The sequence below is a fragment of the Sorex araneus genome, chromosome 5 (assembly GCF_027595985.1).
Source record: "Sorex araneus isolate mSorAra2 chromosome 5, mSorAra2.pri, whole genome shotgun sequence".
Taxonomy (NCBI): domain Eukaryota; kingdom Metazoa; phylum Chordata; class Mammalia; order Eulipotyphla; family Soricidae; genus Sorex; species Sorex araneus.
The window spans coordinates 111,385,384-111,407,165 of NC_073306.1; the positions used below are offsets into that span (position 1 = coordinate 111,385,384).

Sequence of the window (21,782 nt, forward strand, 5' to 3'; positions counted from 1 at the left end):
GGAGCACTGGGCACTTCCTGTCTCTCCTCACCTCTGGCATAACTCCTCCTGGGAAAGGAATAGCACTCCCCACCAGAGGACGCCCCATCTCGAATACATCCTTCCCCTCGAAGCCAATAAAGTACATGTGTACATGTGTGTATGTGTATGCTTGCGTGTAGATTATGTGTGTGAGTGTGCTGTGTGCCTTTGTGTGTGAGTGTGTGTGTGTGTTGACCACACAATGCAGGGCAGTGGGAGTGGACAGTCTCTGTCTTCCAGGTGACCTGAATTTCAGGGGTGCATGACCCTTTGAGGGATGTTGGGAGAAGATCTTTGGGGAGACTATTTTTTCATACATTTTGTTTTTTTTTATTTATTTGTCATTTTGGGGCACACCTGGCGATGCTCAGGGGTTACTCCTGGCTCTACACTAGGGAATTATTCCTGACAGTGCCCAAAGGACCATATGGGATGCCAGGGATCGAACCCGGGTCGACTGCTGGCAGGGCAAGCGTTTACACTTTCCCAAGAGAAAGCATCATCTTCCACCTTTTCTACTACTACTACTACTACTACTACTACACACACACACACACGCACGCACGCACACACACACACACACACACACACACACACACACACACACACCCCGACACTCAGTCTTTTATCAAGGACTCTAGGGGCCAAGTGTTGAGAAAGTGTGTCCAGGATGTGCTGACCCTGTCCCTGCTTACAGGAGCCAGCAAGCTCCCAGGGCCCCAGTAACCGGCCCAGGAGGCAGCGCGTGCCCTCCCCCTGCCCCCACAGCATCCCCGCCGGGAAGGCTGGACTCTGCCCCCAGAGGTAACTGCTGATCAGAGGAGTCTCCTCTTCAGGCCAGCATGCTTTCCCTCTGTCCTGCCCTCTCCTAGCCCCTGCTGGGCCTCCGTCATTTAAGTCTGTCTTTCAAGAGGCCACGATTTTTTAAAGAGCAAATCTAGAAAGCCAGCCTGGACCAGAGAACAGGAGGACCTATTGCTGGCCCCAGTCCCCACCCCTGAAATCCTGACCCACTCATGAGGTGGCCCAGGGACGGAGGGACACTTCTAGCTGCGTGTCTTCCCCAGTGCCGAGAGAGCGCACCGGCAGCTGCAGCCTGCACCGAGTCTTCCCCCCCCCCCCCTGCTCTGTCCTCCCGCTCCCTCTCTCCTCTCCCCTCTTCCTGCTCTTCCACCCCTTTCTTCTTCTCACCCCTCTTTTGGAGGGGAGCACCCCAGCAGTGCTCAGAGGTCACTCTCAGGGCCACTGAATTATTGACCCAGACAGCGCATGCTGGGACCGAGGCAGCAGTCCTGGGGCCAGTACTTCGGGTCACTGGAGGTGCCTGGAGGGTCTCTGTGGTGCTGAGGGTCAGCGTGGGCCGTCAGCGTGAGGGACACGTGTTCAGGCCTCGACTTGTCTCCCAGCTTCTCTCACCCCTTTTCTTACTCCCTTGCTCAACCTCTTTTTATTCATTGTCTTTTTTTTTTGTTTTTAATCTTTCCTGTCCCATGCTCCCGGGAGCCAAAGCCACCAGTCTTCACTCTTGCCCCATTCCTCCGCCCTGCCGGCTTCTCCAGCTGTGTGTCACCTGCAGACGGGCTGGCACTGGCTGTGCGCAGGAGGCGCCTCGCCTCCCCGGTCCTTGCCTGTCCCTCGCTGCCTCAGTGCATGTTATCCGGGCTCTCCCCTGGCCCCCGACTCCCCCTTGGCTCCGGGCAGGGAATCCCTTAGAGGGTCAGGAAAGCAAATCCTTGACCCTGTCCAGCCAGCTCTCTCCGGACTGCCTCCTCTCCGCTGTAAATTGCACCGGGGGCCCCTCTGGGCTGGCACTCCAGAACAGATCAATGCAGCCGCTGCGAGCTGCAGGAGAGGGTCCAAGTCAAGCTGGGTCCCGCGACTGCTCCCAGGGGCCCCCCGGCCGGGGGAAGGAGGGAGGGCTCTCTTTCTCAGGCTCTCAGCGGCCTTCAGCTCCTGCTGCTAACCGCCCACAACGTCCAGCCCACTGGCCGGCCACCCAAAAGGCCTGCTCATCATTAATATTGCGTCTTAATCCCTGTTAGAAAGATCATTAGTCCCGATGACTGATGTGCTCTTGCTCCAGAAGGAATGTCTTCATGGAAATTGAATCCGGGGTCCGAAGCCGGTTGGTCAGGACACAGGGCGAAATTCGTTTGTGACATGTCTGGGGCTCGGACACGCGCGGGGCACCCAGGAGCCGGGCAGCCGCACGCACCCGTGACCCCACCGGGCGCTCTGTCCTGCGTGTGCCGGGCCAGGTGACAGGTAGCTGGGCCTCTGCACCCCACCGCCCAGGCCCAGTTCAGAGCACACCCTGAACTCCGAGCAGACGCCTCCCCAGGAAGCCCCCAGTCCTGCGCCTGATCTCCCAAGACGCGGCCCGCCCGGAAGGGAAGCTCGGGACACATGCGCGCTCTCCCGAGATACGCGGGCGGAGCCTGCCACCTGGTGGCCAGCTCTGGTCCTGCAGGCACGGCCAGGGGCGTCCGGGGATCAGAGGCGGGGTGGGCGCAGGGGCGCAGGACAGCTCCCAGGGCAGGAGCGCAGGAGGCCCAGCGTCGACCCCATCCACACCTGAGCACCCAGAGTGTGTCTGCCTGTTGGCGCTGGCCAAGCCTTGGCCAAGTTGCTGGGAGGGTCTCGGGCCGGGCAGTCAGGCCGGGTGGGCCCTGAGCAGGCGCCCCTCCGCCCTGCACCGCGGGGTGTGCAAACAGGAATCAGGGAGCGAAACGGCAGGCCTGCACCCGGGTGCGCTGTCGGGCCTGGCCCTCCCGAGGGGGGGAGCCCCGGGGTCAGTCCTGAGCCGGCTGGGCTCAGGCCCAGACCCGCCCCCGGCCAGGGGTAACAGAATCCCTCTCCCGTGGGGTGATGACGCGGGGGCGCGGGCGGACGGCGTTCACACGGCGCCCTCGCGGGGACGGGGATTTTTGCCCGTTTTTGTAGCCAACACACGCAACGCTCCCCAGCGGAAGCCAGGAGAGCCCGAGGCGGCCCGGAGCACCCGAGCGCGAGGCCCGTAGTTCCCAGCTCTGGGCCACGCCCCAAACGAGGTCTGGGCACCCATGTCACTGGGGTCCTTCGTGCCACAATAACGTGTGCGGCCGCCAGCACACCGCACCCAGGTGTGTGCGATCACGCAATTGAAACGCACACGATTCCACGGCGCCTCCTGGTGCACACCAGGCTGTGCGCACACCCCAGACGCGTGAATCCTGGAGAGCACCTCAGCCACAAGCCGGGAGCACCACGCCCAACGTGCGTGATCCAGTCAACACCACAACAGCAACAAGAAAGGGGAGGGGAGGAAAGAAAGGGGGAGGGGAGGGGAAGGGAGGGAGAATCGGAGGGGAGGGGAGGAGGAGGGAGAGAGGAGGGGAGGGGAGGGGAGGGAGGAGTTTGGTTTTCAATCTATTAGCGATAGGAGCCAGAGCAATAGCACAGTGGGTAGGGCACTTGTCTTGCACCCAGCCAACCAGGGTTCAATCCCTGCATCCAATACAGTCCTGCGAGCACTACCAGGAATGATTCCCGAGTGCAGAGCCATTAGGAACCCCTAAACATCACCTGGTGTGGCCCAAAAACATTTTTTTAAGTGCTAAGACTATTGTAAAGAATAAAAAACCTGCTAGGGACTGAGTGTTGATTCCCCAGAGAGTCTAAGGTGACCCACCCCCAGTGTGTGTGCATCCTCAGGAGGTGGTTAAGTTAGGAGGGGGAGGCCCCATGAAGGGATGAGTCCTCTGCCAGTCCACTGCCCACGAGGGGCAAGATGAGCACTTGGCAGTCCAGCCCCCAGGGCGGAGCCCCAGAGGACGTGAGCACCCCCACCCTGATCTCGGAGTTGGCACCTGGGAAGCTTCGGGGCTGGAGAGACAGCACAGCGACGAGGGCGCTTGCCTGCACACAGTCGGCTGGGCTCCGTCTGAGCACACAGAGTGCTCCCTGAGCACAGAAGAAGGAGTGAGCCCGAGACGCAGCCCAGTGTGGCCCAGAACAGAAACAAGGGAATAAACGAAAGTAGAGAACCGAAACAACCTAAGCAGCCAGTCCCTGCCATGCTGCTCCCCCAGCTCCTGTGCTCAGAAGGGCACCCCAGGGGCCGGCCCCGAGACCCACCAGCCTCACGCCTCACGCAGTCAGCACTCACTCGCACACTGTCAGGGAATTCCTGCAGCCCAGCCCAGGCCCGTGCACAGGCAGTGGGGAACCACCAGCCCCATACCAGGAACGGGTTTATTTCTCACAGCTCTGGAGACCGGGAAGCCTCAGGTCAAGGTCGACCAAGATACGTTTCCTGCGAGGACCCTCCTGGCGCGCAGACGGCCGCCTTCTCGCTGTGAGAGCTCCAGGGCGGGCCTGGCCCTGAAGGGGCCCCATTCTGTCACAGGGTGGGCGCCTCTGCTCAGGACTCTAATTCTCTTCCGAAGGCCAAATCTAGTCCATGGGGGTTGGGGGTTCGGGTTTAACAGGTGGACCAGGGGTGGGGGAGGGGCGTGACTTGGGCAGCAGGCCAGCATCTGCTCTAGAGAAGAAGCCCTGCATCTCCCCCATACCTCTACCTCTTGTCATCCTGCCTTTTGCAGCAGTACCAGTGCCAGGAGGCCGCAGCCCTCGCCGGGTCCCATCCTGCAGAGCCCGGAGCACAGCCGCCTCCATGATCCCCTGACTGGCAGGTTTGCGGTGTCCTCCCCACCCCTCCCTCAGGACCCCAGAGCCGCACTGAGCACCTGCAGCATCCCCCTGCCAGGCCAGGTCCAGTCCCACCCCGATGAGGACCTCGGGCCCAGTGCCATCTCACGGCCTCCTGTGTGGGGAGGGGGAGACGGGGGTGGGGGTCAGACAGGACCGGCTGGGAGGAGGAACCCACCAAGCCCCATTTGTGAGGGAATGTCCCAGACCCTCAACGCATCTTACAAACCAGGGCGCGTCCCTTGCACGTGGCCCTCCTGGGTTCAATCCCGGAGTCCCTGTGGGGTCCCCCAAGCCCGGCCAGCAGTGAGCCCTGAGTGCAGAGCCAGGAGTGAGCCCCGAGCCCACCAGCAGACAAAGGAAACCAACCCTGCGGGCCAGAACCTGGGTGTGGCCCCACAGGCCTGCCGGGGGGCTGGGGAACACGGGGGCATCTGTGTCTGCTGCTCGCTGGGTTCTGAGCGTTGCAAGCTGCTTGGCTGTGTATCCTTCCAGCTGGTGACACAGAGGGCATCGGGCCTTGAGGGCCAGCATGTGCACGGTCACTTGGGCCTGCCCCTGATCCTGCTGTCAAGGGAAGGGGGGATCGCCCTCTGCTGGCCAGCCATGCAGGGGGCAGGGCTGCAGGGAGACCGAGCAGGGCCTGAGGGTCCAGCTAGGCTCCAGGTAGGACAGGCGCCAGCCTGGTCAGTCATTGAAGAGAAGGGCCCTGGGGGAGAGCGGGGGTTGCTGGGGAGAGGGACCCGGCAGGGGTCAGGCTGCAGGCAGCGGTGGGCTTCACTCCCAGAGAGAGGGCCCACTGGCAGGGTTAAGGCAGCAGAACAGAGAGACGCCTCAGTGTGGCCTGGTCAGGCCCGGTGTTGCTTGTCCCCAGCCTTCCTGAGCGGCCACCATCCTCCATCCCTCTCACCGGGGACAGCCAGACGGACTCGGACATCCTCGCCTTCATCAGGGCCCGACAGAACATTCTGCAGAGGAAATGTAAGTGGCTGCCCCCACGTGCGCTGGAAGCAGGCGGAGAGGCTGGCGGGGAGGAAGTGGGGTGTCTTCCGTGCTCCCCAAACTACAGGACAGGCTGTCGCCTCCCCTGGGCCTGACCTCTGGGGCTCCCAAGCCCATGTCCTGCCCCTAGAGGCCACTGGGGGGCGCCTCTCGCCCAGGAGCTGCTGGTGAAAGATGGTGGTGGCTCCAGGAGACCAACGGGGAGGGTGGGTGTCAGACCACAGGAAGGGGAAACTGAGGCTCTTCCGCCCTTCGTCCCACACCTGCCCCTCCTGCTGTGGGCAGACCTGCTCGTTTCCAGCCACTTTCCCCTTTTGGACAACTGCAGGGAGGACCCCCAGTGCCCTGGGTCGCAGCCTCCTCCCAGGGACCCCCAAACTCAAGGCCGTGCCTTACTACTGGGATAACTGGCACCCCCAAGAATCCGCCCCTCCCCACCTGCCCTCTGCAGCCGCAGTCCTGCTGGAGCATGGTCTGCAAGGCAAGGCGCCACCAGTAGGGAGCAGGCCCCCTGGGGCCCGCCCACCTGCTCAGGGCACCCTGCACCCCTGCTAGCTCCCAGCCTTCTGCGTGATGGGTGCCTTGGGCGATCTCTCTCCTCCTCCTCCTCTTAGCAAGAGAGCTCCAGACGTGAGCCCAGAGGTCTCTCTCACAGCCACACAGACACGTGTGCGTGCGGCACGCCCGGCTCCCCTGGCGGAGAGCAAACAGTGGGTTTCTAGGCCACCTCCTGCCTGCCAGGCCCTGTCTGCATGGTGCCAGGGCTGCGACAGTGAGCAGAGGGCCAGACCGTTGACGCCAGGGAAGGAGACGGGCCGAGAGCACGGAGTTCCCTTCCCCACCTGTGAGGTGGCCTCTGAAGGGTGCAGGTTGTGGAGAAGTCGGCAGCCTCGTGGAGAGAAGCACTCTGGGCTGAGAGCCAGTCGGGATGCAGAAGGGGTCAGCCAGGAGGGGGACGCGCTTGGCTGCTGGCAGGCTGGACTAGAGGGCCGAGTGCGACAGGGGCAAAGGGCAGAGCACAGACCCTGTGGGCCTTCAACCCCACACAGGGGGGCCCCGGTGAAGACTCGGTGTCCAGGTGCTGCTGTGCTCACTCTGAGTCACAAGAGTTGCGGGGACAGAGAGGCACAATAGAAAGGTGTAGGCAGGGGAGGGGGCCCAGAGTGGCCAGGGGGCTGTTGGGTCTGAGGCTCTGAGCCCAGCAGAAGTGTGATTCCTGAAAGGAGCAGGCAGCAAGGAAGGGGCGTCTGAGTGGGGAAGAGGAGGGGAGTGGCGGGTTCAGGTGGTCTTGGAGCATCTACCCGAGGCACTGAATAAGGGGACAGACTGGGCTGGAAAATAAACACTGGCCTGTCTGCAGGGTGGGGTGGGACCAGTGTTAAAGAGACTGAATAAGTGGGGCTGGAGCAATAGCACAGCAGGGAGGGCGTTTGCCTTGCATGCGGCTGACCCAGGTTCGATCCCCAGCATCTCATATGGTCCCCCGAGCACTGCCAGGAATAATTCCTGAGTGCAGAGCCAGGAGTAACCCTGAGCATCGCCGGGTGTGACCCAAAAAGAAAAAAAGAGAGAGAGGCTAAATAAGTCACTTTGCTGGCCAGAGGAGGGTGGGTGGGGGAGGGAATCAGCCAGAAGCCAGGAGGCTCCTGAGAGCAGCTGGATGGCGCGGTCAGGTCAGACAGAGCACAGAGGGGGACAGGGTTGTGCTGGCCTTGCTGCCCGAGGCCCTGGCCCACACCTCTCCCAGCACTGGCGCAGTGACACCTCCAGGACTTGGCGGGCCTCGGGCTGGACATCACCGAGGCAGCTGTCTAGACCGAAAAGAGCAATCAGCAGAAGGAAGGGAATAGGCTCTGGGAAGGAGGACCGAGATGTCCGAGAGAGTCCACTGAGGCAGTGGGGGGTGGTGTCTTAGACAAAGGAGCGTCGTGAGGAAGGGACCTGGGGACCCCTCCCTCAGACAGTCCGGAACCTTTCCCACCGGCGAGTCCAGTCTCACTCGGAGCCACACACTGCAGGGGCTGAGTCCACGCATGCAGGAGGCCCTGTGCACCCCCAACACACCCCCAAGTCTACACACAGGCTCCAGTAACGTCTCCATTGTGAGACTCATTGTTATTGTTTTTGGCATATCAAATACGCCTCGAGGAGCTTGCCAGGCTCTGCTGTGCAGGCAGGGTACTCTTGGTAGCTTGCCAGGCTCTCTGAGAGGGACAAAGGAATAGAACCCGGGTCAGCCGTGTGCAAGGCGAACACCCAACCCGCTGTGCTGTCGCTCCAGCCCCTACACACAGGAAGAGAATTTAAATCCATTTCCCCAGCTTTTACGCAAGCAGCAGGGATGCCCTCATTTCAGCCTCTGGGCACAGTGTCCTGCTAACCACCAGGCCAGGCCCAGGGGTTGCAGAAGCTGAGACAAGGATGCACAGTGACCAGCGACCTGCTTCTTCCCTTTGTCTGACTTTATGCCATGCTCTCCACACTCCTGTGTGTCAGGCAAAGCAAGCGTCTCTTGGCCGGAGCAATGGCACCACGGGGAGGGCACCTGCCTTGCACGCGACACCCTGGTTCGGTCCCCGGCATCCCACAGGGCCTCCAGCACCACCAGGAGGAATTCCTGACTGCAGAGCCAGGAGCAGCCCCTGAGCGCTGCCGGGTGTGACCCAAAAAGCGAAAAAGAGGAAATGAAACAAAACAGAGTGTCTGAGCCCCCATTTGCTGAGGAAGAAAAGCGAGACCCACAGAGGCTGGAATAACGGGCCCTGTCAGGGCAGAGCCTGGCTAATCCAGGTCTCAGAGGAGCAGAGGAGCACTTGTCTCTTGGCTCCTGCTCACTCCGCAGCTGGGGAGCTTTGTTCTCCAAACAAACAGCAGCCTGGAAATCATTCATCAAAACAAACAAAAGTCCCAGGGTTCTATTTTTATTCTGAAGGGAAGGAAAAAATCATCCTGGGCGCCTGGTGACCAGGGAGCCGCAGAGGAAGCGGCAGACATGGTGACAGGGTTCCCGAGCTGCTGCCCGGGGCCGTGTGTCACGCGTGGCAGATGGCTGGGAATGCCACGCAGCACTTTCCACTTATCAGCTGCCCCGCCGGGCAAACATTCAGGCCAGGCCCAACACCTTCCCCAGCCAAAGCAAACAGTCCTGCGCCCCTGTCCGCGCCCCTCTGCGCTGGATTTAGCGGCTCTGTCTGTTGGGGCTTCTTGGGAACTCTCATTAAGGGGGGATTTGTGACCCTCCGCCTGGAAGCAGGAGCCCGAGAGGGTGATTTAATATAAGCCTTGCCTGCTAGCGCTAAGAGTTCACCCGGGCCTCGATGAATCGCCTTGATTTAGGATTCACAAAGAAGGCAGAGAACATTTAAATCCCTGCCACCAGGGGGACGTGGGGACAGGGATATATCCCCCATAAGGGCCGTTAGTCACCCATGGAGTCTAATCTGCTGTTTCTAGCTGCCAAGGATGGCTTCAAACTCTGAAAAAAATGAGGTTGACCAGGAGCACAATCCCCGCACCGCACCGTCCTTAACCCCTGAGCCTGGGTGCGCCCTCCCCGAGCCCCCAGGCCCACGATGCTTCACTGTGGTGCCAGGAAGCTGCTCTGCCTCTGGGCCCTTGGTCGCCCTGACACCTGCCTTCCGAGAAGTCCCAGCCCCCACAGGGTCATCTCAGCTCCCCGCCTGCTCCCGCCCCACACCCCAGCTCATACTCCACCATGGCCCTCACGAGTGGGGTCGCAGGAGAGAGGAAGTGCCCACAGAACCCCCTCCTGGGAAAGGAGAAATGACTCAGAGGGCGGGAGGCTCCAGAGGACCACGCAGTCCCCGAGAGGGGCTCCAGCTACAGACTGTGGAGTTGTCCTCAGGAGCCGCTGGCTGTGACTCACCCCCAGGGCAGCCGGCAGACACGGGCCTCACAGTGGGAAGCAGCCACAGGGAGTTAAGAGGGTGCATGGCCTCAGGGCCGGGACCTACAGTCTGGATGTTCACCGTCTCCTAGCCTTTGGCAGTGAGATGATGGCTGTCATCTCCCAGGTGGAGAGACTGTCCGTGGCCTGGAGCACTTGATTGCAGGAGGAACTGGTTGCACCTCAGCCCCACACAGCTGTCTCCCAGCACCGCCAGGAGCAACCCGGGGCAGCCACCAGGGTGACCCAAGGAGTAAAGCAGAGCAGGTGGAGGTGTGTGCACTGTGCTGCCTCGGGCGGTGATGTTCTGGGCCTGCCCCACGGGGCGTCCTCTCTGCCCCATCTATGGGCCAGGAACTGCTCCTTCCTGGCAGTTGGAACTAGTTCTGGTGTGGACCACTGGGGAGTGAGTCCAGAGACAGCCGCCCTGGGGACCCAACCACAGGCCTCAGCCATTTTCGGCATAGAGATTTAGAGGCAGCAGGGCTGGGACCTCACTGCTGACCAGGATCACTTCGGCACAACCTGGGCGCAGCCTGAACCTGGGGATGTCTAAAGGCCTCAAGGGATTTCCAAAGCTGAGGGTGTGGAAACCAGTCCAGAGGCAGCAGAATCCCTCTCTCTCTCTTACTCTGTGTCCCAGGCGTCCTGTCCAGAGATGCCCTAGGAGAGCTAGCAATGTCATGTGTTTTGGTTTGGTTTGGTTTGGTTTGGGGTCACACCCTGCAGTGCTCAGGGCTTACTCCTGACTCTGTGCTCAGAAACCAATCCTGGCGGGACTTGGTGAACCATACGGGATTCAGAAGAGAAGCTCAGGTTGGCCGCGGGCAGGCACCGCCCACTGCTAGCAGTGTCTTCAGGCGGACAGACCCTTCTCTTCGCTGAGCACTCAGGGGGGCCTGAGAGCTAGTATGTGGGACTAGATCTGAAGGGACAAGCACTTGCGGCTTGGAAAGGTTGCCAACTGCCTCCTCCCACCACTCATCGTGAATCACCCCCATCCTCAGTTCTGTCGTGCAGGCCATGCCCAGCTCCCCACCTCTGACGACCCCCAGGTATATACCAAGTCCCTTTGAGCACACACCCCTCAATTTCTATGTGTTCACTGGACCAAGGGATGAGCAGAGAGCTGGAGCTCAGCCTGGCACATGGGAGCCCTGGGCTCAATCCTAGGTTCCAGGTCGGGAACCACAGTGGCTCCCCAGGCACTACTGGAAATGAACCCTAGCATCACCAGGTGTGGTTCCCAAGCTAAAATAATAATAATAATGATAATAATAATAATGTAATGTGAATCTAAGGGGACATTAAAAGATTTTGGTTTAGTGAGTCTAGGTGGTCTTCAAGATTCTTCGATTTTGGGGGGTTTTTTCCCTTTTTTTTAGCGGGGGACATATCTGGCTGTGCTCAGGGCTTATGCCTGAGTTCACTCCTTGCAGGGCTCAGGGGCCTATATGGGATGCTGAGGATCGAACCTAGGTCGGACACAGGCAAGGACAGCACATTACTTGCTGTGCTAGCTCTCAGGCCCTGATTCTTCATTTCTTAATAAACTCATAGCAATGCAATATCCCAGATGCACAAGCCACAACTGCAGAAGCCAGCAGCCACCCTCAAGGTTTGCTTGCTTTCCCCAGAATCCGCCCAGCTCTATGTGGAAGTAAGGAAAGAGAGAACACGAATCGCCCAAAGTCACAACATGGATTTGGGGCATCCTCATTGGTCCAAGGTCTTGAGTTCAGAGCACCCATAGGAGGGGACAGCATGGTTGTGGTCATGACAAGTATCGAGAGACAAAGAAGCAAGGCGAGCATCCCTCTAGAAACTCAGCAGGAATAGACATGGCGGGGCTGGAAAATGAGTGTTGGCCCCGGTTCAGCGAAATGAAACTTTTAAAAAGCAATAGAGGTGCTGACCAGAGGCTGGGGACGGCGGGGAGAGAATCGGTAAAGACCACGGGGAGGGGGGGAGTCTGAGCACTCAAAGGTGTGAGTGCGGTGGGGTGCTGCAGAGCCGACAGCCCCTTCCCTCCCAATGAGCATGCAGCCTCACTGAGCACCTCCCGTCTCCTTTCAGGTTTGGGCAGCAACTGAGTTTCCAGTGATGGCCCAGCCCGTGTCAGTGGCCACAGACAGAGACACCCTTTCTCCTGGCCCCGGCTTCAGCAGTGACTACAGGCCACTAGCAGCTACCCAGGACTTGGATTCCAATGGAGGAGGCTGCACCGCATGTCCCAAGGGCTCCTGGGAAGGCTGGACCCAAACTGACATTGCCATGCTGGCTAGAAGGCTCCTGGCAGGGTCCAGCAACACCGGGCACTAGGCCAGGGCAAGCGAGGGATTCCGCCCACTCCCACAACTGTGTCTCACATGGACAATTGTAAATGACGGCGCAATCACATTCTATAAAGTCAGGGCAGGAGATGTGGCACTGGTGGAACACAGGGTCAGTAACAGGCCATTGCGTCTTAGTACTCGACCAGCTTACTCTCCCCACCCCCGCCCGAACAGAGAAACTCAGGAATGACTGTGGAAGGCAGGCAACTTCCAAGAACAGGCCAGAGAGAAGTATGGGGCTTCCTGTTGGCACATCCCCATGCCCTAGGCACACTCCTGATGGCCCACTCACCACACTAGCATCCTTCCTGTCTCCAGGGACCTCCCACAGAGCCCAAGGCCTGACATCAGAAAATCGACCCTGGGAGCTCTGCAAGGAGCTTTTGTGGTTTGGTTTGGTTTGGTTTGGTTTGGTTTGGTTTGGTTTGGTTTGGTTTGGTTTGGTTTGGGGCCACACCCAGCAGTGCTCAGGCCTTACTCTTGGCTCTGCACTCAGGAATCACTCCTGGCAAGCTCCAGGGACCATTTAGGATGCCAGGGATTGGGTAAGCTCCCTACCCACTGTACTATCTCTCCAGCTCCTCTGCAAAGAGCTTACTAGGAGCCCTCTCTGCTGTACCTGTGTCAGAAGCCAGCGCCTCAAGTGGGCTCAACCTCTCAGCCTTGGGACTGCAGAGGTCGGGGGGTTGACTTCCTCAGTGGGCACAGAGCTTCCTCGGTTGGTCGTGGCTCCTGACACAGGTCCAGCAGGAGCTCACCCTGGAGGGGACAGAGAGTGGCAGCAAAGTGCCCAACCAGCTGCAGGGGTGGGGTGAGGAGAGCAGCTGTGCCTGGAATAAAGGGGATCCAATAATACACCCATCCACCCGCCTGCCCTCCTCCTCTGATGGCAGCTCATGGCCCTCCAGAGTAGAGGGATCAGCAGAAGATCAAATCATCCGCATTTGAAAGCTAGGCCCCACACCTTGGCTAGAAAGCAGGGGCCTTGTCATGATAGCCAATCTGGAGTAACTTTTCTCTCAGCCAGCACCCTAATTTTCTTCAGCATTACCAGTTCATCATTATTATTTACTGGCTTTTTTATGTGTGTGGCCTGTACCCCACCCCCCACCCCCACACATACACAAACATTCTCACAAGACTAAGAAGCCTCTGACAACAGGACCATCTTGTCCTTCTTTTCTCACTGTTCCTCCAACATGAGCCCCACAGTTGGTGCATGAGAGTCGGATGCCACGTCTGCTTCTCGGGCCAGCGCTGTTCCCACAGCTTGGCTCTTGCTCAGCGTGTGGGCCCCTTCAGACAGGAGAGGTTCAGGGAGCGGGCCTTGCTGGGTGGCTTTCTTGGGGAAAAGAGCTTTAAGAATGTAGATAAAGAAACTTAAATTGATTGAGTCTTACTTCTCTCACCCTATAATACTAGTTAGACACCCAAAGCATGGGCATGGCCTCTCGGGGGCCAGAGCCCTTTCCTACCCTTTCCACTAGGGCTTGGTCCTTTGGACAGACCTTCAGGATGTCGCAGCCCTGACAACAGAGGTTTGTCTACATGGTTGAGTCGCCTCTTGTGCTCCAGCTACCTGTCTTGAGAACACACCTAGAGTAGCTGCTCACTTCCCAGGACAAATAGATCTGAACTCAGCCCAGCAGAACTGGGAATCCAGAGCACAGCTGTCCTGTCAAACCCAGCCCAGACCAACTCACCTCCAGGGAGAGCCTCAGAGAAGAGTTCAGTGCAAAAGGGAGTGGAAATGGGAGGTACACTAGATAGACATTTGCAGAGAGCGTTCAAGTGCTTAGCTAACTGCTGACAACGTGCGTAAGGGAAGTCAAGGAAGATTCCACTGGAAAACAGTAAGGTTAATAAAGCCCAAAGAGACGCAGTTCCAGCAGCCAGCGCAGGGAAACCACCGTGTAGAGCACACAGAAAGGTGGTGTCTCCGCAAGGCTGCTCCAGTCCTGCCTAAGCACACCCTTCACGTGAGCCTCGCAAGAATCGAGTTGTTTCCACTAAGTTTCCAAGAAACTTCACTGAGTCCCAGGACAAAGTTCAAAAATATTTAAAGAGATCCGAGAGTGGGGAATGTCCAGCAGCCAACCATGTAGCATGCACAGTCACTGGCACGAAAAGACGTGAGAAAATATGCCCCACAGGAGAAGGACCAGACAACAGAGGCAGAGCCAGCACCGACAGCAATGGGAAAGCAGCTGGCTGCCGCTTAGTGCCGTGAGAGTGTATCTCAAATCCAGGAGGAAGAGGGGTTGGGATGCAGCTCACAGGCGTGCGATTGTCTTTAATGCGTGATGCTCTGGGTTTGGTCCTCAGCACCGCACACAGAGTATCATACGACTATTAAAAATGTTCAGGGTCAGGAATATTGCTCAGCAGAGGAGCATCTGCCTTGCATGTTTGCAGTTTGGATCTGACCCCAGCACTAAAGAAAAAAAGAAAAGTGGGAGAGGAGAGAGCTGGCCAGGAAGATGGCTCGGAGGGCTGGAACACAGCTCACGTCCAGGAGCTCGGCTTCTGGCCCCATACTGTCCGGCTCCCCCAGAGCACCAAACTGGGAATAGCTCTGGGTGCTGCTAAGTACGCACTTTCCCAGACATATGTCACATGCCCACCCACACACACTGCCAGAGTTGCCCTCACACCCTCCAGCACCGCCAGCCATGAGCAACACCACATTTCTGGGCTCAAGCACTGAGCCATCCAGCCTTGCCAGCGTACGCCTGAAAACAGCCACCAGGTCTCCCTGGGAACTGCTTTCCAAGAAATATAGGCAGAAAAATGCTGCTTGTCATTTTTGTTTTGTTAGTTTTGCTGCCACACCCAGTGAGCCTCGGGGCTTTTTCCTGACCCTGTGCCCAGGGATCACCTCTGCCAGGGCCCAGGAGAGCATGTGTAGAATCAGGGAGAACCCAGGCCAGCCACTCAGAAAGCAAGCATCTTAACTCTTGAACTATCTTTCTGGCTTCTTTGTCCTTTTGACTGTGAACACGATTCCTTCATCTGGTTATTCCTCTTGTAAGGAAGTGTCATTTGCTGTGCTCAGCTCTGATGAGTGGAAGGGAACTGAGGCAGGGAAAGCTCCAGTCCTCTGGGAGCTTAGATTTTACTCTGGGAACCAAACAATCACAACTAAGAGAAGCTGAGCTAGAAATATTGAGTGGGAGGGGGCTGGGCTGGGTCCCTAAGCAAGGTTGATACAAGCGTAAGCAGAGGGGTGGGCTACGGATTTCTGAAAGGCAGAAGTGGGGGCTTGGTACTAGAATGGTGATTCAGGGGTTCAGTGAGAGGAGGCGTGGGGCTGAACAGCCAACTAGGAACAGAGTCTGGCAGATAGGGGTTTACGGTGATGGGAGCCATGCAAGATGCTGAGAGGACAGAGCGTCCTGGTGTCTTGGGGACACCTAGGGCACCAGGCAGAGCAGTCATGGAAGGTGGCTCTGAACGTCGCAAGTGCATGTGTGAAATGTGAGAGGCAAAGTAGTATCACCTTGCATACAGATTCTTGTGTTAATTCCTAGGTACCTGATGTTTTTGAACATTATTTTATCTTCAATGCATGTAACAAAAAAATTATTCAACCTCAGTAACGTTCAGGCAAACAACATTTTAAACAATATTCATCAGATTGTTAAATATTAAAACAATGATATCAAGAGTTTATGAGGGTGTGAAGAATGTGATATTTTTATGAATTTTAAAATGTTAAATGATTTTAAATTGCAACACATTCTAATAAATAAAGAAATATCTACCCTAAAAAGTTACTGTATTTGGAAATAAAAGTACTATGCCTGGGAATAAAGTCATATGTGAAATAACGTTCAATGTATTTGGTTGAAATTTTTTTCAAGTTGAGGTATTATAGTTTGCAGTAGTACTGAAGTTATTTTAGAGTTGCAGAGATACTATACCAATGCATACTCTTTTGAATGGAGCTTATTTTATGATTTGTTTCTCTTATAGTTTGTTGTTTGAGCATAGAAATGCAACAGCTTTTTGTGTGTTGATTTTTCAGCCTGCTATTATTCTAAGAGGTTATCCTCGAGTCTTGAGCATCTTCTACATATATTATTATGTCAACTGCAAATTATGGTAGTTGAACTTCCTTTCCAATGTGGATGCCTTTCATTTCTTTTTCCTGAATGGCAGCCATGTGAGTTGAGGAGAAGAAGTGTCTCATTAGCTTCTGATTTCCCCTTTCACTGTTAAACCAGACCTAGGTCTCCCCAGAGGAACCACACGAAGACAAGTTGCAATGCAATAAGCCAAGGGTCTTTATTGGCTAGCTCAACTAGCTAGAGCCAGGGCTCTCATCCCGCTCACTGGCACAGTGGCAGTCTTTTTTGAACGAGTGGCCCCAAGTCTCAAAAGTGAGGGGCTTTTATACCATAACATTATGTAACAGGGACTTTCCTTGGACCACCCTTTTGGCCACAGTCACAGTCTGAGGGGCTTTTCACTACTTGTACTTAGCTGATTGGTTATAAGTTAGAAATACGTAAGGGTTGCATAAGAGTTGCATAAGGGTTATATTGTGTGTGTGTGGGTGGGGGGGCATTCAGGAAGGAGCTTCCCTACCTACACCTGGTTGGTAACCCTTAGTTGGCCTCACCATGGCTATTTTACTACGGGGAAATCATGACTCAATTCCAGGTATCTGTGCTCAATTCCAGGAATTCTGGGACCGAAACCTAGGCTTAGCTTCTTCTGGCTTTTTTATGAGCCTGTCATGGCACTGCCTTGGCTTTTCTGTCTCTCATCACCACGTTCAACAGTGCTGCCCATCAAGGGTGAGGGCTGTGGCCTCCCTCCCCGACGCTGCTCCCGAGGACCTTTCCCTGAGCACTGGACAGATCGACCAATTTCATTATTGACTGAGTTTATTGACAAATGCAGCATTTCCTGATGGAAGTTACAAGCCACCGTGGCTCAGAAAAGAAGGGGTGAAACTGAAAGTCTGTGAGGGACTCAGGCAGTGCCCTCATGTCTCCTGCCCTGCTGCTGGAGTGGACAGTCGTCCTCCTCACCTTAGCTGCCTGTCATCCTCCTCACCTCAGCTTCTTCTCATCCCCCTCACCTTAGCTTCCTGTCGAGTTCTCTTTAGCCCACGCACAGAGCAGGTGTTAATGCCCCTGGAGCATTCAAGAGGGGTGGGAGCACTCAAGATTGGTGGGAACAGGGGAAAAGCACCCCAGCTTCCTTGTGACCCTGTAGGACAACCCTCAAGTATGCCCCTCAAACTCTGAGAGGATCCATTCTCAGTGGTTATGCAGTCAGCTGTGCAATAACAGCCTAAACCAGCTGCCTCCCCTCCCTAGTCTCATCCCGCAGACCTGGGGTCACTTCCAGATGAGCCACTCAACCCAAAGTTTCCCTGAGGATCTGCTCTGAAATAAGACCCATGAAGGGTGTGTACCACAGGACCATGTATTAGAGCTGCGCACTCTTATAATAAAGCTTTCTGAGCCAATAAAATCGGGAGCCTCCCACCCCAACTTTACTCTTCCCTGAGGTTACCAGGTATTGGATCTAAGAGAAAGGTTTCACGTGAGAAACAAATCCTAGGGCTCAGAAACACCACGGAGCTTTCTGAAGGAGGTCACAACAGGTGTGTGTATTGTGTCAGCCTATCTATCCAGAAATTTCCCTCCAAATCCTGTATCACATCTCGCCACCCTGTCAGCTAGGTTTTGTCCCCCCGGATCATTCTCTGGTCTTGAAAGCAAAGACAGAACCTTCAAACCAGCACACCTTCCTCCCCATGTCGCCCACCCGCATCCCTGTGGGGGAGACCCCCGGCCTAGACAAGCACACAGAGAACCTGATCCAAGCCCCCACACTGCCCCCTGTGATCATCAAGGACACACACACACACACACACACACACACACACACACACACACACACACACGGCCTGGGGCAGGTGGGCCTTATCTGCTCCCCGTAGTTCCGATTTAGAAAGTGCCTTTTCTCGTGCATGCGGATATGCCTCCTGAGTGACTCCATCAGCAAATACCGATGTTGGACGCCGGGGTGGGCGGCCTCTCCCTTATCTGGAGGCTCACTCGGACGGAAAGAGGCCCCGAGCACAGCTGCTGTGTTGACTCTACTTCCTCGGCCCATTGTACATGAAATTGATCTGGGGAGGTTTGTTTTTCTTCTTTTTCCTACAATCTCCTTATTAGTTCAGCCTCAGAAAGTCCCTTATCACCGCCGGATGTCAGGCCACACTCTACCATCAGGTCCAGCCTTGGCAGACTCTCCATTAATTGATTTTGCCCTCCCCCACTGTCCTGGGTGGCACAAATTGGCTCTGTCCATTAGCAGCAATAATTGCTGAGGAAGGATTATAAATCATGCCCTCTGTCTGTCCGTCACTCCCTGAGGGCTGGGGCCCCTGTGGGAAGGCAGCAGGAAGGGAGATGGTCATTTGTGGGCAGGGGGAGCCCCTAAATCCTGCAGGTTCTTTCCTTCCCTTGAAAAGTAAGGGAGGCCCATACCGAGGGGGGAAAGGAGCAGAAACAGGCCCTGATTACCCTGTCCTGGAATCCCCCTTGCCCTAAGACCCCCATGGGCTACTTGAAACTTTGGACAGAATGAAACCCAACACACACTACGTCTCACATATATAGAACATTTTTTTAAAATCAGCTTTTCCTCTCTCGGGACCCAGCGGATGAGCAGAGGCTCAGGGCACGGGCAGCACCAGGGTTAAGCCCAGGTGCTCAGGCGCGCCCACAGCTACGCAGCCTCTTCCAGGCCCTTCCTCACATGGCAGAGCCGTCAGGGTTGCCTCAGTGCACACAGGCTGCACTGGGGTTCGAACTCATGACCTCGGGTTTGCCGAGCAAGTATTTTAAGCAAATGAACTACCTTTGTGGTGCATAGATTGTTTTTTACAAAACCCACAAACCCTTGATGAAGTTGAGTTTCCTCCCTTTGCAGGGAGGGGGAGGGCCACACCCCGTGGAGCTCAGGGGTTTCTCAGCTCTGTGCTCTGGCGTCCCTCCCACTGGCGCTCAGGGGCTCCCTGTGAGGAAGGGCCTGGAAGAGGCTGCGTAGCTGTGGGCGCACCTGAGCACCTGGGCTTAACCCTGGTGCTGCCCGTGCCCTGAGCCTCTGCTCATCCCCTGGGTCCCGAGAGAGGAAAAGCTGATTTAAAAAAAATGTTCTATATATGTGAGACGTAGTGTGTGTTGGGTTTCATTCTGTCCAAAGCTTCAAGTAGTAAGGTGCTATGGATGGAACTGCCGTGTGCTTCAGCCCATTGGGCTTTCTCTCTGGCCTGAAATTTAATAGAGTTTAGTAGCAAAAATTAATAAAACAGGACTATTATAACAAGATATTTCAATAAAACACTTGCGAACATGGTCCCTTTCTATCTCTTAAAACATCTCATTGTAGGTGATCTTTTCAGACCATGGGTGGCCGTGGGAAACTGAGGCACAGAAAGCAGAACCATAATGAGGAGAGGTGACTGCACTTGGGAATAGTAAACGTGCCCTAATTTATTTTCTCTAACATTCTGTCTCCCTCCCTCCCCTTCCTCCCGATGCCCCCTAGCTCCCAGACCTGCTGCCAGGCCTCTTCCTGGCATTTCCTGGGCACAGGGGAGGGGCCATCCCACCTGGGCTAGGGTGAGCTGTGGCGTTGGGCGTCTGGCTGGCCGAGGACGCAGTCGCTGGGGAAAGTGCAGTGGGCAGCGATGCTTGTGGGCATTCAGTCTCTCCACAGAGCTTTGAGCCAAGAAACATGGAAGAACAGCAGAGGGCCCGGGTGTGGGGGCAAGGGGTGGGGGTGGGGGATGCTGCCAGGTGGAGGGGCCAGGAGGAGGGCAGCCAGGGCTCTGCGAGGGGAGGAGCGGGGCGTGAGGACACAGCCCGTGATGCTCTTGTCTCCCTACAACAAATTCTGTCAATGACGGGAGCCAGGAGCAGACGCCTCCTCCACCCACCTCCAGCCCGCACGGCCAGAACAAGCTCTGCGCCGCCCGGCCCGAGAACAGCGGAAAGGAAAAGGGGGAGTGTGGGCAGGAACCGGTGGGCAGCCTGAGGGGGCCCTGGACTGTCCCTTCCACACCTGAGCCGACTCGGCAGGGCACCCCTGCACTGGCTGGCAGGGAGGGGAGAGGTGGGCTGGTACAGCCCCCTTCCGTGCGGGACTGCATGCCCCGCCCACCACACCCCCTCTTTAGGACGGAGCCACCTGCCAGAGCACTCCCGGCTAACTGGCCCCTGCACCTCCTGGCTCCTCAGGACGAGCCCAAGACGTGGGAGCCATTTGCTGCATGCACCTCGGATCAGACCTGAGTGCTGGCAGGGTGGGGGTCTGAGACCCTGCTCCTCGTCTCCTGCAGGACCAGCTGGATCCTTTCCTGGACAGAAAGCCAAAATCCAGACAGAGCTGGGAGGCAGCACCTCATTTCCCTGCTTGCCCGGACGCTTCTCTTGGTCCTCCCCTCCTCCACTCTGTAACCGCAAAGAGCAGGATGATGGGCTAGCCTGCCTCTCTCCCCAGCCTGAGCAGGATGATGGGCTAGCCTGGTCTCTCCCCAGCTGAGCAGGATGGTGGGCTATCCTGGTCTCTCTCCCCCCCTGAGTAGGATGGTGGGCCTCCCCCTCTCGCTCTCCTGCCTGCGACTGACTCCGGGACTGCCTGAAAGCTCAAAGCAGGCAGCCCGTGCTGCAGCGAGAAGCACTGAGTGGGATTCCGAGGCCTCTGTGAGCACTGCTGGGCCCCGAGGGGCAAACTGTGAGCCTGTCAGACTGCCCAGATCCCTGAGCACCACTGGAGAATGCTCCCCCCTCCCCAGATAAATAGAATAAACAACAACAGCATAAACCCCAAAAAAAAAATGCGTCTCCATGAGCAGGAAGGGCGTCTGCTGCTGCCACTGCCGGTTCCATGAAAGGGGACCCCCCCCCCCGGCCCCACCGTGGCTGCTGGGAACTCACAGCCCCACACAGCCCCCAAGAGTCAGACAAAGAGTGAACACGTAGCTCAGAGCCCTGTGGCCGGGCCTGTTCCTGAGACATGACAGGCAGTTGCACAAAAGCTTGAGGCCAGAAATGGCTCCACGCCGTGACCTTGGGCCCCGGGGTCCCACTTCTTCCCAGCCCAAGTCGGCAGTACTGGGGTCTGAGTTTCCCCCACCACAGATTTTCCAGCTGTTCCCCACATGCGTTTCCCACAGCCACAACTAAAGAGTGTGACCTCCAGCAATCCACATTGCCAGTGAGTGACCCCCGTGGGCAGACATGTGTGGGCACTGCAGCTACAGGACAGTGGCCTGGGCTTCCAACATGGATGGGAGGGAGGAGAGGGCCAGGAAGGAGGGCCTCTTAGCAGCTACTCAAGGGGGCCTGACCAGTGGGCAGACCCCAATATCTATCACCTGATGAGTGTGTAAAGAAAACGGGGCTCATCCAGACCAACGAAATAGCACTCGGGCCTGGAGCACACTAAAGGTCTGACTTGCCGCCCTGTGCACGGCTCTGGAAACACGGAAATTCAAGAAGCCAGACACAGAGCACGCAGAGCGTATGATTCCATTTCTATAAAATGTTGACATACGCAGATCCTCAGAAATAGGACCGGAGAGATAGTAGAGAGCGGAAGGCTCTTGCTTTGCACACAACTGACCCAGTTTCCATCCCCTGCACCCCATATGGTCCCCAGAGCCCAACCAGGAGTGAACTCTGAGCACAGAACCAGCAGTATGCCCTGAGCACTACCAGGTGTGCCCCCCTCCCCAAACAAAACAAAGCAAAAGAAATAGAAAGCAGAGGAAGATGGGCACAGGGTTTCCTTTGAGG

The 21,782-nt window shown here is 56.8% G+C and overlaps 1 protein-coding gene across 1 annotated transcript in view; it reads left to right on the forward strand.

The window, feature by feature from the left end:
* The window catches only part of KIF6 (kinesin family member 6), a 705,701-nt gene extending 689,987 nt beyond the window's left edge, over positions 1-15,714 (forward strand). The window contains exons 20-23 of the mRNA XM_055140906.1: positions 4,268-4,357; positions 4,605-4,694; positions 5,585-5,691; positions 11,696-15,714. Of these exons, the coding sequence (XP_054996881.1) occupies positions 4,268-4,357; positions 4,605-4,694; positions 5,585-5,691; positions 11,696-11,712 (304 nt within the window). The 3' untranslated portion in view covers positions 11,713-15,714. The remainder of the gene's footprint in view (positions 1-4,267; positions 4,358-4,604; positions 4,695-5,584; positions 5,692-11,695) is intronic.
* Positions 15,715-21,782: the final 6,068 nt, after the last annotated feature.